The 11991-nt window shown below is 53.9% G+C and overlaps 4 protein-coding genes across 4 annotated transcripts; 1 reads left to right on the top strand and 3 right to left on the bottom strand.

The window, feature by feature from the left end:
- Nucleotides 1-89: 89 nt before the first annotated feature.
- Nucleotides 90-830, bottom strand: J4E83_000134 (uncharacterized protein; the record flags this gene model as incomplete). Its single annotated transcript, XM_049327098.1, has 1 exon — nt 90-830. One exon carries the CDS (start codon nt 828-830, stop codon nt 90-92), a length of 741 nt encoding a protein of 246 aa, XP_049193243.1.
- A 667-nt stretch (nt 831-1497) lies between these two features.
- Nucleotides 1498-4445, bottom strand: J4E83_000135 (uncharacterized protein; the record flags this gene model as incomplete). The annotated part of the gene is made up of 8 exons (XM_049327099.1): nt 1498-2390; nt 2438-2605; nt 2654-3472; nt 3523-3849; nt 3900-3946; nt 3998-4079; nt 4129-4228; nt 4329-4445. 8 exons carry the CDS (start codon nt 4443-4445, stop codon nt 1498-1500), a joined length of 2553 nt encoding a protein of 850 aa, XP_049193244.1.
- Nucleotides 4446-8658: 4213 nt separating this feature from the next.
- On the top strand, nt 8659-9275 carry J4E83_000136 (uncharacterized protein; the record flags this gene model as incomplete). The annotated part of the gene is made up of 3 exons (XM_049327100.1): nt 8659-8695; nt 8767-8981; nt 9051-9275. 3 exons carry the CDS (start codon nt 8659-8661, stop codon nt 9273-9275), a joined length of 477 nt encoding a protein of 158 aa, XP_049193245.1.
- Nucleotides 9276-9989: 714 nt separating this feature from the next.
- J4E83_000137 (uncharacterized protein) lies at nt 9990-11332 on the bottom strand (the record flags this gene model as incomplete). Its single annotated transcript, XM_049327101.1, has 2 exons — nt 9990-11065; nt 11140-11332. The coding sequence occupies 2 exons, from the start codon at nt 11330-11332 to the stop codon at nt 9990-9992; spliced, it is 1269 nt and encodes a 422-aa protein (XP_049193246.1).
- Nucleotides 11333-11991: the final 659 nt, after the last annotated feature.

An 11991-nucleotide genomic window follows, 5' to 3' on the forward strand; every position in this document is an offset into this window, starting at 1 on the left:
GTCGCGCCTTCCTCACGTTGGGCACGACCATGAACTGTGAATCATTCGGTTGAATCATATTTGTTTGCTGCTCTTTCACTCTAATTGACTCACTCCCGCTCGTACATGCAAAACTCGAATTCGACACCCTGCTCCTCAATCCCACCCTCTTGGATCTCCTCTCCAGTGAATGCCTGCACTTCCTCTCTGCTCGCGTTCCTCCAAATTGTTGTCTCTCCCAGATTGACAGGGAAAAATGTGTCGCACTCGAATTCCTTCTTTATCTTTGTGAGGAGAACTCGTTTTGTCTGCGGAAGTTGAAGCGCCGTTTCGTATACAGTTGCTCCGCCAATAACAAAAATCTTATCCAGCTCTATCGCTGAGCCTTGGAGTCTGCTATCATCCTGCTTCTCGAGCTGTGCTATCGCATCCAACACACTGGAGCAGACCATTGGTCCTTCGACCTCCGTATTCTTGTCTAATTTACTTTTGAACTCTTCTGGCTTCGAAGTAACGACGATATTTAGGCGATCTTTCAGAGGTCGAAACTTGGGGGGTATGCTCTCCCACGTCTTGCGACCCATGAGCACAGCGTTTACTTTCTTGATGCTCGCCGTGGACGCTGAAGGCGATGTACGCTTCGTGACTCGCGCAAAGAATCCCATCTCTTTTTTAAGCTGCGGCCATGGCAAGCCTCCACCGTTTCCAATTCCGAGACTCGGTGTGGCTGCAAGAATGAGAGTCAGAGTTGGTGGTTTAGGTGGCATTTCGGAGACGTTGATGTTGTGCGGAGCTGAGTTTTCCATCGATGTCGTGTTGTTCGGCTTGGTAGAAGATCGTTGGTCCGGCATCGCACGACGTGTCTGGGTATTGGAAAAGCTTCGGGCACTGAGAGCTTGATTGTGAAGCCGAAATGCAAGCTGTATGAAGGTTAGACGTGGGATGTTGCATTAGTTGCACGCGGGCTTGCGAGCGGCGCTAGCGGAAACAACAGAACGTGATTCAGCCGCAGAGGTACGGACGTTTGCATGTGTCACGCCATGCTATTTTATGCTTGTCACACGTTTGCGCATTGTTGTGAAAATCCCATCTCTTCACGTTCAGCACGGATGATTGATGACTTGCATACGAGTTGACATTCCCGCACGAAAACGAGTTATAATACACAGGCCGGATACCTTCGATCATGCACAAGAAAATCCAACACCTGAACGCACGCTGACAATACGACACGCTGCGCTGCATCATTCCATCGTGGCCGTTCCAAACCCCCACGCCGGAATGGTCAAGACATTGAACGCCTAATAATTACACCTTCGCAATGCCGCTACCAGATCGGAACCATTTGCATGAAGAAGCAAAACCTCGTACAACCCCTTTCATGCAACGTCGTTCTTGTTTATCGAGTTTCCAATGGGTATCTTTTGGGTTATTTTAAGGCTTGCTGTAGAGCAAAAATCCAGACTTCCTCCACATACTCGAATACTGGTTACTCTATCGCGGAGGAGGCATGCCATACTATCCGCTTTCGCCACCTTCACCACTGCTCTTGAGTGGTATCGATAACGATATCTTCTTTGGCGTGCCACCATCTTTGCCAGAGTTGACATTAGGCGACTTCCGACGCAAACTCCGCAAACTTCCAGAACTGGCGTTACTAGATGTGGAAGCGCGTCGCTTTGGCCCAGCAGAGGTGGATATGCTTGCGAGGAGTTCGTCCTCTTCGTCCTCCTCTCTACGGCGCTTCTCCGATATCCGTTCTGGTGGCGATCCTGCGGAGGTCGAGTTGGGGGATGTACTTCCTTCTGGCAACTGGGTTGTCGACATTTTGTGAGCGGAGGCGGGCATATCGGTGGCGAGGTCGTCCATATCGGCATCGTCGGCATCATCATCTGGATAGTTGACGAGGGGTCGCACTGGCGATGCGCCATTCATGGCCAACTTTCCGGCCCCAGACAAATGATCATCCTCATCGTCTGATGTGTTGAAATATGCCTCCTCATCTGGGTCTGCATCTTTCAGGCCTTGGCCCCACTTGCCACCATTGACAGCCGCGGCATGTCGTGCAGGTGTGTCGCTATCCACACTCGTAAAGGAATTGTCCATCTCTTGGGTCGTTACCGGCTCATGGTTCTGATCATACTTGAGTATCAGGTTTTGGAACGTATCCACGTACGTAATCTCCTGTAATCTTTCTCTATATGTCTCGACAAGATGCTGAACAATCATCTTGATGTTCTCGCGCCTGATGAATTCAAACAACTCCAAGCACGCCGAGTTGAGGAGATTATCGCGCGGCATGGTCTCGTATAGTATCTTCAAGATCGGTTCAAACAGCTCGTGCTGGATGATCTGGCGGTTGTGCGTCTCATCGTGAAAGCCGAGAACAGTGCGGAAGTACTTGAGAGCGGCTAGAACCCGTTAGTGGAAGCCATCATATCGATGTAGGGGGACTCACTAAGCTTCAGATGCTTCTCTGGGCAACCCATGAGCTGGGCAACCCGCACTGCCAGACCTTCTGATAGAATGAAGTATTTGCTACGGAAGGAATGTTGACGGATGAAGAAGCACAGAACCTCGACTAAATGGGCGTAAAGCGATACTTCTTGCATGGATAAGTCATCCACTGCAGCATGTTAGTTTGAATCACAAGGGGAGGAACAATCACACTTACTCGACTCTCGGCCCTCAAGATCCTTGAGAGGCTGGAACAACTTCCTCGCAGACTCGTCATAGAAGTTCTGTATGAAGGAGTCTGTTTGGGGTATAGATGGCAGTTGCCCCCTCATTTTGGCCAGGAAGTCGCTGTTCGTCCGCCCGAGGGCTTCTATGGAAGCTGAGTTGGCGTTGGGGTCAAGGAGGATCTTGATCGCATCAGCCATCTGCGCTTTGACCCCAAGGTCTACCTCAATGAGAAGTAACTCGATCAAGGTATCGGTGAGCGGTTTTGACTTTTCCTGAATGGCCTTGAAGATGTAACTTCGCACCATCAAGGCATCATGGTCGATCAGAGACACCAGTATGTCGGTTCCTGCTACGCGAACTGAAGCGTCCTGGTGCTTGAGCGCAAATTGTATCACTTCCAGCAAGCCACTGCTGATGAAGTTCTGATATAGCTGTGCCCTAACGTTGGCTTGCAAGCTCTTCGCAATTGCGCAGCATTGCTGGATGAACAAGACGGCGTCCTTCTTCCTCGACAAGTTCTGCTCTTTGGGGGAGAAAATGCTGAAAAGCTCTTTCAAGAATGGGCCGTTCGCTTGGAGATGCTGGACGATGTCGACCTGGTGAAAGAAGATGAGGGAGTTCAGAACGCTGAAAGTAGGATCGTCGAGGATGCGCGCAAGAACCACGTCTTTGAGGTATTGGAGTCGGTACGTGTAATGTATTTTCCGTTTGATGTTTTCGTCTTCTATCCGTACGACTTCCTTGAACTTGGATTCATCAGCGAGATATTGTCGATGGTTGGCTTTGTGTAGAGGAAAATCCGGGTCGTCTGCGCAATGTCAGCAAGCCATGTGAGAGGTCGCGGGGGCCGAAACTCACATTCCAGAGCCCCAACGACACCCAGAACCACTGGGTCTGTTACGACGTATTCAATGATGGCGGTGTCGTTGAGCAAGATAAGCATCTTTACGATGCTGCACAGTCGGTGGAGGTCTGACACGCTTTCGAGGTCTTCGGCCATGTCCACCAAGGGGATGAGTTTTGGTATGTAATCTTGGGCGAGTATGAACTTGGCCAAGGCTTCGCGGCCGCCGGGCGTCGAATTTGCAGCGCGCATGTGGTTCTCGATTTCGTGGAGGTTGCCGAGGTCGGGACTGGGAAGTAGGATGGGACTGATGTGATCGATGTCGTCTGAAAGACCATCGTCTGTGTCAGCATTAGCTTGCTGGAAGCTGGGGACGGTTCATGTCACGTACCCTGAGCGAGGGCTTGCAGCCGCGATTGAACTTCATTGACAAAGTCCCTGTTCTGCGTCAGCATACGACGTGGACTCGGAAAGACACACGCGGCTCACCATATGCTAGCGCAGCCCTCGGGCTCCTGGAAGCTGAGGGCCATGTCGGTGCCATTTTGCTCGGTCCATACAATGAGCGTGTCTGCACATGTTTAGCTGCTGCGATGCCATGGGCGCGGACAGGCGCATACCCTGCTGTTTCTGGTAGCCGTCGTCTTTGGAGATGCGCGTCTCGAGGAGTTGTCGCGACTGGTCGTCCTCGGAGAGGACCACGATCCTCGCTTCCTCCTGCTGCGGTCGCACAAGTTAGCCTGGAACGCCTGTTGGGCCAGATACCGCGACAAGTGCGCCAACTGTGAGGGTGGCTCGCGGGTCATGTGGGGGAACGTACGCTGGCGACGACGCCCTTGCAGAAGCCGGTGCCTCTGTCGAACCAGTCGTTGTTCTTGAGTTCGTAGACCTTGACGCGCTTTCGTTCGCTCGCAGGCGGCGGAGCGACGTTTGCCATAACCGGCGGCGGCGTGTCGACACTCTCCGGCTAGGGCGTGTACCCTCCGGAGGCAGGCGGGCGGTCGCGATCGTTTGCGCAATGTGCAGCGGACAATTGGCGGTGGATGGGGCGGAGGTCGGGGGTGGGCGATTGGGGCGGCTGCGTGTTGTGCTGGCGGATGACGATTAGGAGGCGCGGCGGCGCTTGCGGGCTATCGCAGAGCTCGGGAACGCGACAAGAAGGGCGTGGATGGGGCAGGCCCGGCGCGCGCAGCAGTCGATGGTACAACGCGATGGCGCGGTGACGGGGCAGGGTGATGGAGATCAGCCTCGGAACACTTTGTCGCGTCGTGGGTCGCAAAACGAAGGCGGGAGAGCGCACAGGGCCTTGGCCACTAGCTGCTTGGAGCGCAATGCCAGTGCGTGCCTGGGCAGGTAACCACCACGCGGAACCCTGGCGAGCGCGGCGATGTGTGGGCGCGGTCTGCGAGGTGTGTGTTGCGGGGTAGTAATCCGGTATGCAGTCGCCCGACCCGTTGCCAGCCTTGGTGTGAAGGAGTGCAGCTTTCGCCTCGTATGACGGCGCCCGCTGAGATGCGCGCTTGCCCACGCCGGCTTCACTGACGCAATCAGCTTGGCACCCACAGCTCCACCAGACGCCGCACCACCCCTCGCAACCTACGCCCATGGCCCTTCACACGCACCTGCCCGACTGGCTCTGTGCCCTCGTCTCCAGGGCTACCTGCCTGAATACGTAGGCAGACAGGCAGGCAGGCAGCTCTGGGGCTACCCATTCGTCACGTGCCGTTGGCGGTGCACTGGGTGGATAAGCGAGGGGATGACTATAGAGGAAGGCACCATGGTCAGACAACCATCGCTGTCTCTCACTGCGACCGGGCTGTCTATTGCCATTTGGCCTGCGATGCCACGAGGCGGGGGCTCTTCGCCGCGCACGCCACTACCTCACAAGCAAGGCTCGTACGATCCACTCCCGGTAGATGCACAGCGCGTCTACCTGGACTTATCTGGGCTGGCATCCGAGAGTCTCGACTTGCTGTACATACGTCCTTCCATAGCGAAAGTGGTGCACCTGCTGCAGAGCTGACAGCCACAAGTATGCATGCTGCGGGACGCGCTTCTCCATAGCTGGCCGCCCGCCCACCTTCAAACGTCCCCCGGCGCCCATCCCAATTCCACAGTGCGTCGTGGGAGCCCATGGCACTGCGCGAGCCGTCACCGTTGCGGACAACTCTATGAACCATTGCCTAGGCAGACGCCTCGTCATATATCCTACGAGCCTCGACACTACTAACTATAGACACGGCACACGTAGATGCATCGGCAATGGTCTAGCCATAGTCTTCCAGGGTTTGGGGATGATAGCGCGGGAGGCCAATCACCAATGGCACACGTTGCGCCATGTTCCGCGACCATTGCCGCATTCGTTAGTCCGTGGCATATGGAGAGGCCAGGCTCAAGTGCTCCTATACGAAGCTGAGCTGTGTCGGCGGTCGCTAAAGCAACTTGGGATTGTTTATCAACGCCTGCTAGCCTTTTCGAGTTTCACCAGCTGCGCCTCACAGAGGGATCTGCATCTGAAGCGCTAGAAGCAACGGCGCATTGACAGAAACCCAGTTCCCACGCTACGCAAGTGCCTCTCCCGCCCCGACTGTTGGGAAATCATAATTATCCATTATAGATTACGCTACCCCAGAAGCCAAACACCTTCCGCAAACCCCTTCGACCTGGATCCTAACACATTTGCACCCCGTTCATCACCAACTACCAATAATGTCCACGTCCATGAAACACAGGAGCATACCAGCAGCTTTCAACCAAAAAGACCCCATTGCTACGATAAAGCCTCCGAGACCCACGTCCGCGCCCTTTACCAATTTTTCCAAGCCTTTGGCACACGAGGATGCGCCTGCTGCGAACCCCAAATTGGTCGCCGCTGAAGAATTGCAGGCTCGGATCAAAGCCGCAAGAAGGAGTAGAACCGCCTCTCAACCGCTGCCCGAAGCAGTACGACGGAAACTCGACCACTCGTCCGACCTCATACACCCAGCCTTGCGCGCCAGGAGCGGCGTAACACCGAACCCTACTCGTACCGTCAACCACAGACCCAAGAGCCGTGAGGGCCTTTCCATAGACGCGGTGATTCGGCGACTGTCCATGGAAATTGATGAGCAAAACCGTGTTAGAGGAAGCGGTCCACCCGTGTCAGGCCAGCCTTTGCATCTTTCGGACAACATACCGCCAGTACCCACTCTACCAGCATTTCCACCTGCTGCGACTTATCGTCCACGACCGCGCCAGACTGCGAGCAGTAGGTCTTCCATGACCAAACGACGGAGTCCTTTATCCAATGTTTCTTCTCCAGACGGTAAGCAATACGGCATTGATGGTTAACAAACCCGCTAATCCTAGGTGCAGACTCGGCGGAAACGTCTTCTCACACTTCCAGACGTACTTCAGCCTCTTCTCGTAAGCAGCCCTAATTGATTCAACGCTCAACTGCTCATGTTCGCGACAGGCACATCCAAGTCTGAAGAGTCCAAAGACGACGACGATAACGACGAGATCGTACGCGTCGTCAACCCACAACCTGCAAAAGCCACTTTGGTCAAGCGACAACACATATCTGAACCCCAGACTTTGCCTCAACCTTCTGCTCCCAACTCGCGGCCTACGTCACAGCGTGCCAAGAGCCGCAGCTCATGGCACACCCTTTCCCGACGCAGCATACTGTGCTCTGTATGAGTGCTGCAAGTTTGATTGCTTTGACCACAAAGGCTCCATTTTTCGACCTATTGGAGAACCTCTGCACCTTGCATTTTAGCGTGATTTTACATCGGCCAAGGCGTTTTGGCAATACAGCGCTTGGGGCCGACATCTTACTACTCTAAACTATTTCATTCTTATATCACGACTGGGAAGGATTTGAGCGTTTAAAGGAGCACAAATGACGCAGGAGTCCTGGCGTTTTTGCAAGTGTTTCAGCACACGACATTAGTGAGCATGGTCCACCGCAAATTTTACACATCCACGTAGATAGTTGCCAGTAGCAATCACGACAATCTTATGACATGGCTTCTTTCGCACGCTGCGTCGACTCGTCTCTGTTTCGGCAAACATAGGCCTCGCTCGGATTCTTCGATGCATCCCAAGCATGTTATCGATGCAGACCCACATGGCTGGAAGTGATACATGCGCGACGCATGCAAGGCGCAAGCCACAGACGGGACAAGTTCCGAACCTGGTCAGCAATACAGTGTATTGCAGTAGTCGGCGCTCCGTTGGCCCTCTAACAAGAAATCGGACATTGTCCGTGTCAAACAGGCTAGTGGAAGGTGGTCGCTGCGCGATAAGGTGCGGCGTTCCCGGGTCTACCGCCTAGGCAGCCAGCCATTGAACCAGGAACGTGGCTTTCGGATGCAGGGTCGCTATCTGCGGCCCAGTTCACGGGCCATGAATGAGACGGTCCGTCTCAGACTCTCAGCTTGCGTGATAGCAGGCCATGTGTGAGATGTCTGCTTTGCTCGAAGACACGACGACGACGACGACGGCACGATACACAAGACCTGTAGCACAAGCGGGCGTCAGGTGGAGACGGGTATGGCGGCCGTTCCTGACGATCATCCGTGCTGGTAACGATGGTTTCGATTACGCGAACGGCCGAACGTCCACGGAACGTCTAAACCCAACTTTGTCCGCGGGCTTCCAACTCGTCAAAATGCCCATGCACGACTCGTTGACAAATTGTCAGCCAATTTGTGACGAGCCGCTGAAGCTTTCGACGTCGCCGTCATGGCCAGGTGTATGCCTTGGGTGAACAGACACCTGGGACTCGATTTGACATGGCGCGATGCTACCAGGTACCGGGTCCATCGTATCATCGGGGATAAATGGTTAAATGCTTCGGTCCCAGATTGGCGACACACGGGGCCCCTTTGAAGGACGTCATGCCCCGGGTTGATCAATAGCGTGACGCGACGCCGAGGTTTTGGGTCGCGAGACTGTGATCTTCACTCTCGGACCCTGGGACTGGAAGCCCCCCGTGTTGATCACCGTGGCGATCGCATGCTTGGATCAAGTCGAATGCAGGGCCGGCAGCCAAGTTTGCATAGCACAAGTTGTGCGAGCTAGCTATCGATAAGCCCTTTGATCGGGCTGGAGGCCACTCCCGAAACTCCGCAACTCAGAGCGCCAGACACACCTGCAGCCCCGCTATGAACCCTTCAGAGCGGACGAAAGAGGCACTTCTCGGTATGTGCCATATACGCTATGGAGATGCAGACACACGAGAGCCCGTCAAGCGCATGCTAACCCTCTTGCAGCAAAGACCGAGGCACTATGCACTTCCATTGTCGACAACCGGAAAGATGACCCATGGGGCGGCGACGGCTACCTCTCCACCATTCTTCGCGCCGTGAAGATGCAGGATGCGACCGACTACTCGGAAGACGACACGCGAACCGAGTTTCCGCCGGCATTGGACTATGCAACGTCTGCACAAAGGGAGCTGGTCATTAGAGAACAAAGTGCTGCCTTGGTGCGTCGCAAGCTTCCATACCGCACGCCAGCTTTCCCAACGCAGAGGGGCTGGGCTAACAGTGCGTAGATCCGAACGGCACAAGGCATCTCCACCCTCATCCGCGATTTACAAGAACTCTGGCTCTTCGGCGGCCTCGACACCCTCTCAGACCCCGCAGATGAAGAAGCGAACCGGACAAAGGCCCTTGCGGTTGCGGAGATGATTGAAGCCTTGGCTAAGCAGGGACCCGGTGGTGCGAGGCAGAAGGAAGATGGTACAACCAAGAAGGAAGAGACACACAGCGGGTCATGAGCACACTGGGCTATTGGCGTCTACTCTGTTGGATGTGGACGGTGGATCAGAGAGGAGGCGTAGCGGACGAGGACGAGCGATCCTTGCGTTTAATACGCGAGCACTTTCTTACATCAGCACCAGGAATTACCATTTGACCCTCAACCAAACGCTTTTGGCCAAGTAGCCGCTGGACTGGTGTTGGAGACTTTCTGTAGGGGCTGGCAGAACACAATCGGGCAACTTCTTTGAGCCCCCGAGAAGGGGAGATTCCATCGTACCGTTTAATGCTTTGTCGTTCCACTATCCACTATAGAGGGGTTGGGGAATCGAAGCAGCGATCAACGACAACCCAGCAATAGGGGACTATAGCTTAGCTATCACGCCTCTACTGTGTATTTGCTGAGGCAGTCACCTGAAGACGGAAACAACAATAGTCGAGAGAGTAGGTGCATTGAAAGTGAGAGGAATAGGTCCAGTCATTTTGCATAATTGATCTTGATTAGCAAGCTGAGTACATCGTCAAGACTAGCTAAACGTATCTTTCATTGACATCATCGCTCTCGTGACACTTTGATGAGAAGACCAGGGATGATGTATGATGAAGCCACGTGCGGTAAGGTTACGATCAAAGCATGTGATCTGCTCGTTTCGTACATGCTGTGTTCAAATGAACTTTTCGTAGATTGGATATTGGAGATCAATTGTTGGCCAAAGGCCTTCCCGCTCAATATCTTACTTGTCCACTCTGATCTTCATGCCAAAGTCATTCAGTGTCTTCACGTACTCATCTCCCAGTGTTGCGGGTGTAAGAATGCCACCTCCTAGCTTACCCGCCTCGCTGTCCTCTAGCCTGCCTCGGAGAACGACTAAGGCGGCGGCACTGAGTGTCATCGCCGTGGCAACATACCCACCATGTGCGACCTCGAGGTTGGCAATCACCTTCTTTCCGTCCCCAGTGGTGCCAACGCCACGGTAGTGCATGAAGTCATCCTTCATGCTCTCTTTCGACGGTCCTTGGCCTGGGCTTGGGATGACCATCTTGAAGACGGGTTCCAACAACCAGCGTGTTACTGGTATGGCAAGCAGGACGGCGACTGAAGTAAGAACGACCTTCTGTGCTAGCCCAACAAAGAAGCTGGGAGCACGCGCGTACTCGTTGAACCGGAATTTGGGACCATATTGCAGGGTGTCGTCACCCGAAGACTGGTACAGACCCCACGAGCGATGTGCAATGCATACATCGACGCTTGCCATGAGTCCAGTTGTCTGGATGCCTCCAAGCTCAGGAATACTTTGTAGACCGAAAAGACTGTATGGAAAGCTTCCCGACGGTGCTGCGACGACGTTGTCTGCGCTAACCGGCGACAGCGAGTATGGGTGCATCGACTTTCCGAGATGACTGAGTGAGTATTTCTTGAAGAGTTCCAGCATAGTAAGGGATGTTCCACCACTGATTCCAGATTTGAAGTCGTAGAGTGTCATGATGGCGCGCTCGCACGGTGCGTCGTAGCGCTTGCGCACCTCGCGAGCGAGGACGTACGCCATGATATCTGCAGGAACAGAGTCGAGACCACACTCGGGGATGACGATGGTCTTGTTCTTCTTCGCAAGCTCATCGTATTTGGCAACCATGTCGTAGATCCATGGCACCTCACCAGTGGAGTCTAGATAGTGTGTGCCGTTGTTCACACAGGCGGCAAGGACAGGCTCGCCATAGTGCATGAAGGGGCCCACCGTCGTGATGATGAGCTTTGTCTTCTTAACAAGCGTTTCTAGCTGTTGACGCTCAAGCTCGCATGTCTCGATAGCTAGGTCTCGTTAGCTGACCCGTCTCAGATTTTGTCCGTCACATATTTGTAACGCAGATTCTGTCGCCACATACCTGGCTGCTTGCGATCTGGCTTTAGCTTCGTCAATTCGTCGACTACAGCTTGCAGTTTCTTCGCATTGCGTCCAGCAACAGCCCACTTGAGATCATCCGGCAGATGGGTAGTCACCCATTCCGCAACGAGTTTTCCGGTATATCCGGTTGCTCCCAGCAAGATCAGCTCATATTGTCGCGATTCTTGAGCCATCCTGATGAGGGTGTGTGATTGAGCAAAGAAGAGACGAGGAGACAGGAAAACGTCAATCGGGGTGCAGCTAGGGGAAATTCCTAATCATTGAATACTACGCGACTCGGACAAGACCCTTCTTTTGGATGCCTGCGGTCATGCCGAGGCAGGCGCCGGCGTGCGCGGTAGATACAATATCTGCACCGCTCGCAGTACACCTCATAAGAAGGAAGGCCGCATCGCGAGTGCTGCACTACAATACAGTTCAAGATCAAAAATGATCGCCAGCTAACGATACCACGTACAGAGTAAGCCTTTACATGGATAGATCACGATGTGGACATGCACTATTCTCGAAATATTCTAAGCGCCTTGGCAACAGACGCTGAATTTGAGCAATGCCCCTCCACGCCGATGAATTGTATTCCTCACCGCTATCCTTGAATGGCTTTTCGGCCTCCACACAAGTTGTTGTACTCCAATCGCACGACTGAGTCATCTCTCTGGATCGGGCAATGAAGGCAGAGAAGCCTGGTGGAGGAGCGCGACAGTGCAGATGAAGCGGTCTGCTTTCTGCGACACCCACGTTTCTCGCAGTGTCGCTAATATGCAAATCTCACAGGAAGACCTGACAGCAGGATTCAAGATGATGGTAGCTACATGCAAGAAGCCGCCGCAAA

Source organism: Alternaria metachromatica (assembly GCF_023757995.1).
Source record: "Alternaria metachromatica strain BMP 0045 chromosome Unknown scaffold_1, whole genome shotgun sequence".
Classification (NCBI taxonomy): Eukaryota; Fungi; Ascomycota; class Dothideomycetes; order Pleosporales; family Pleosporaceae; genus Alternaria; species Alternaria metachromatica.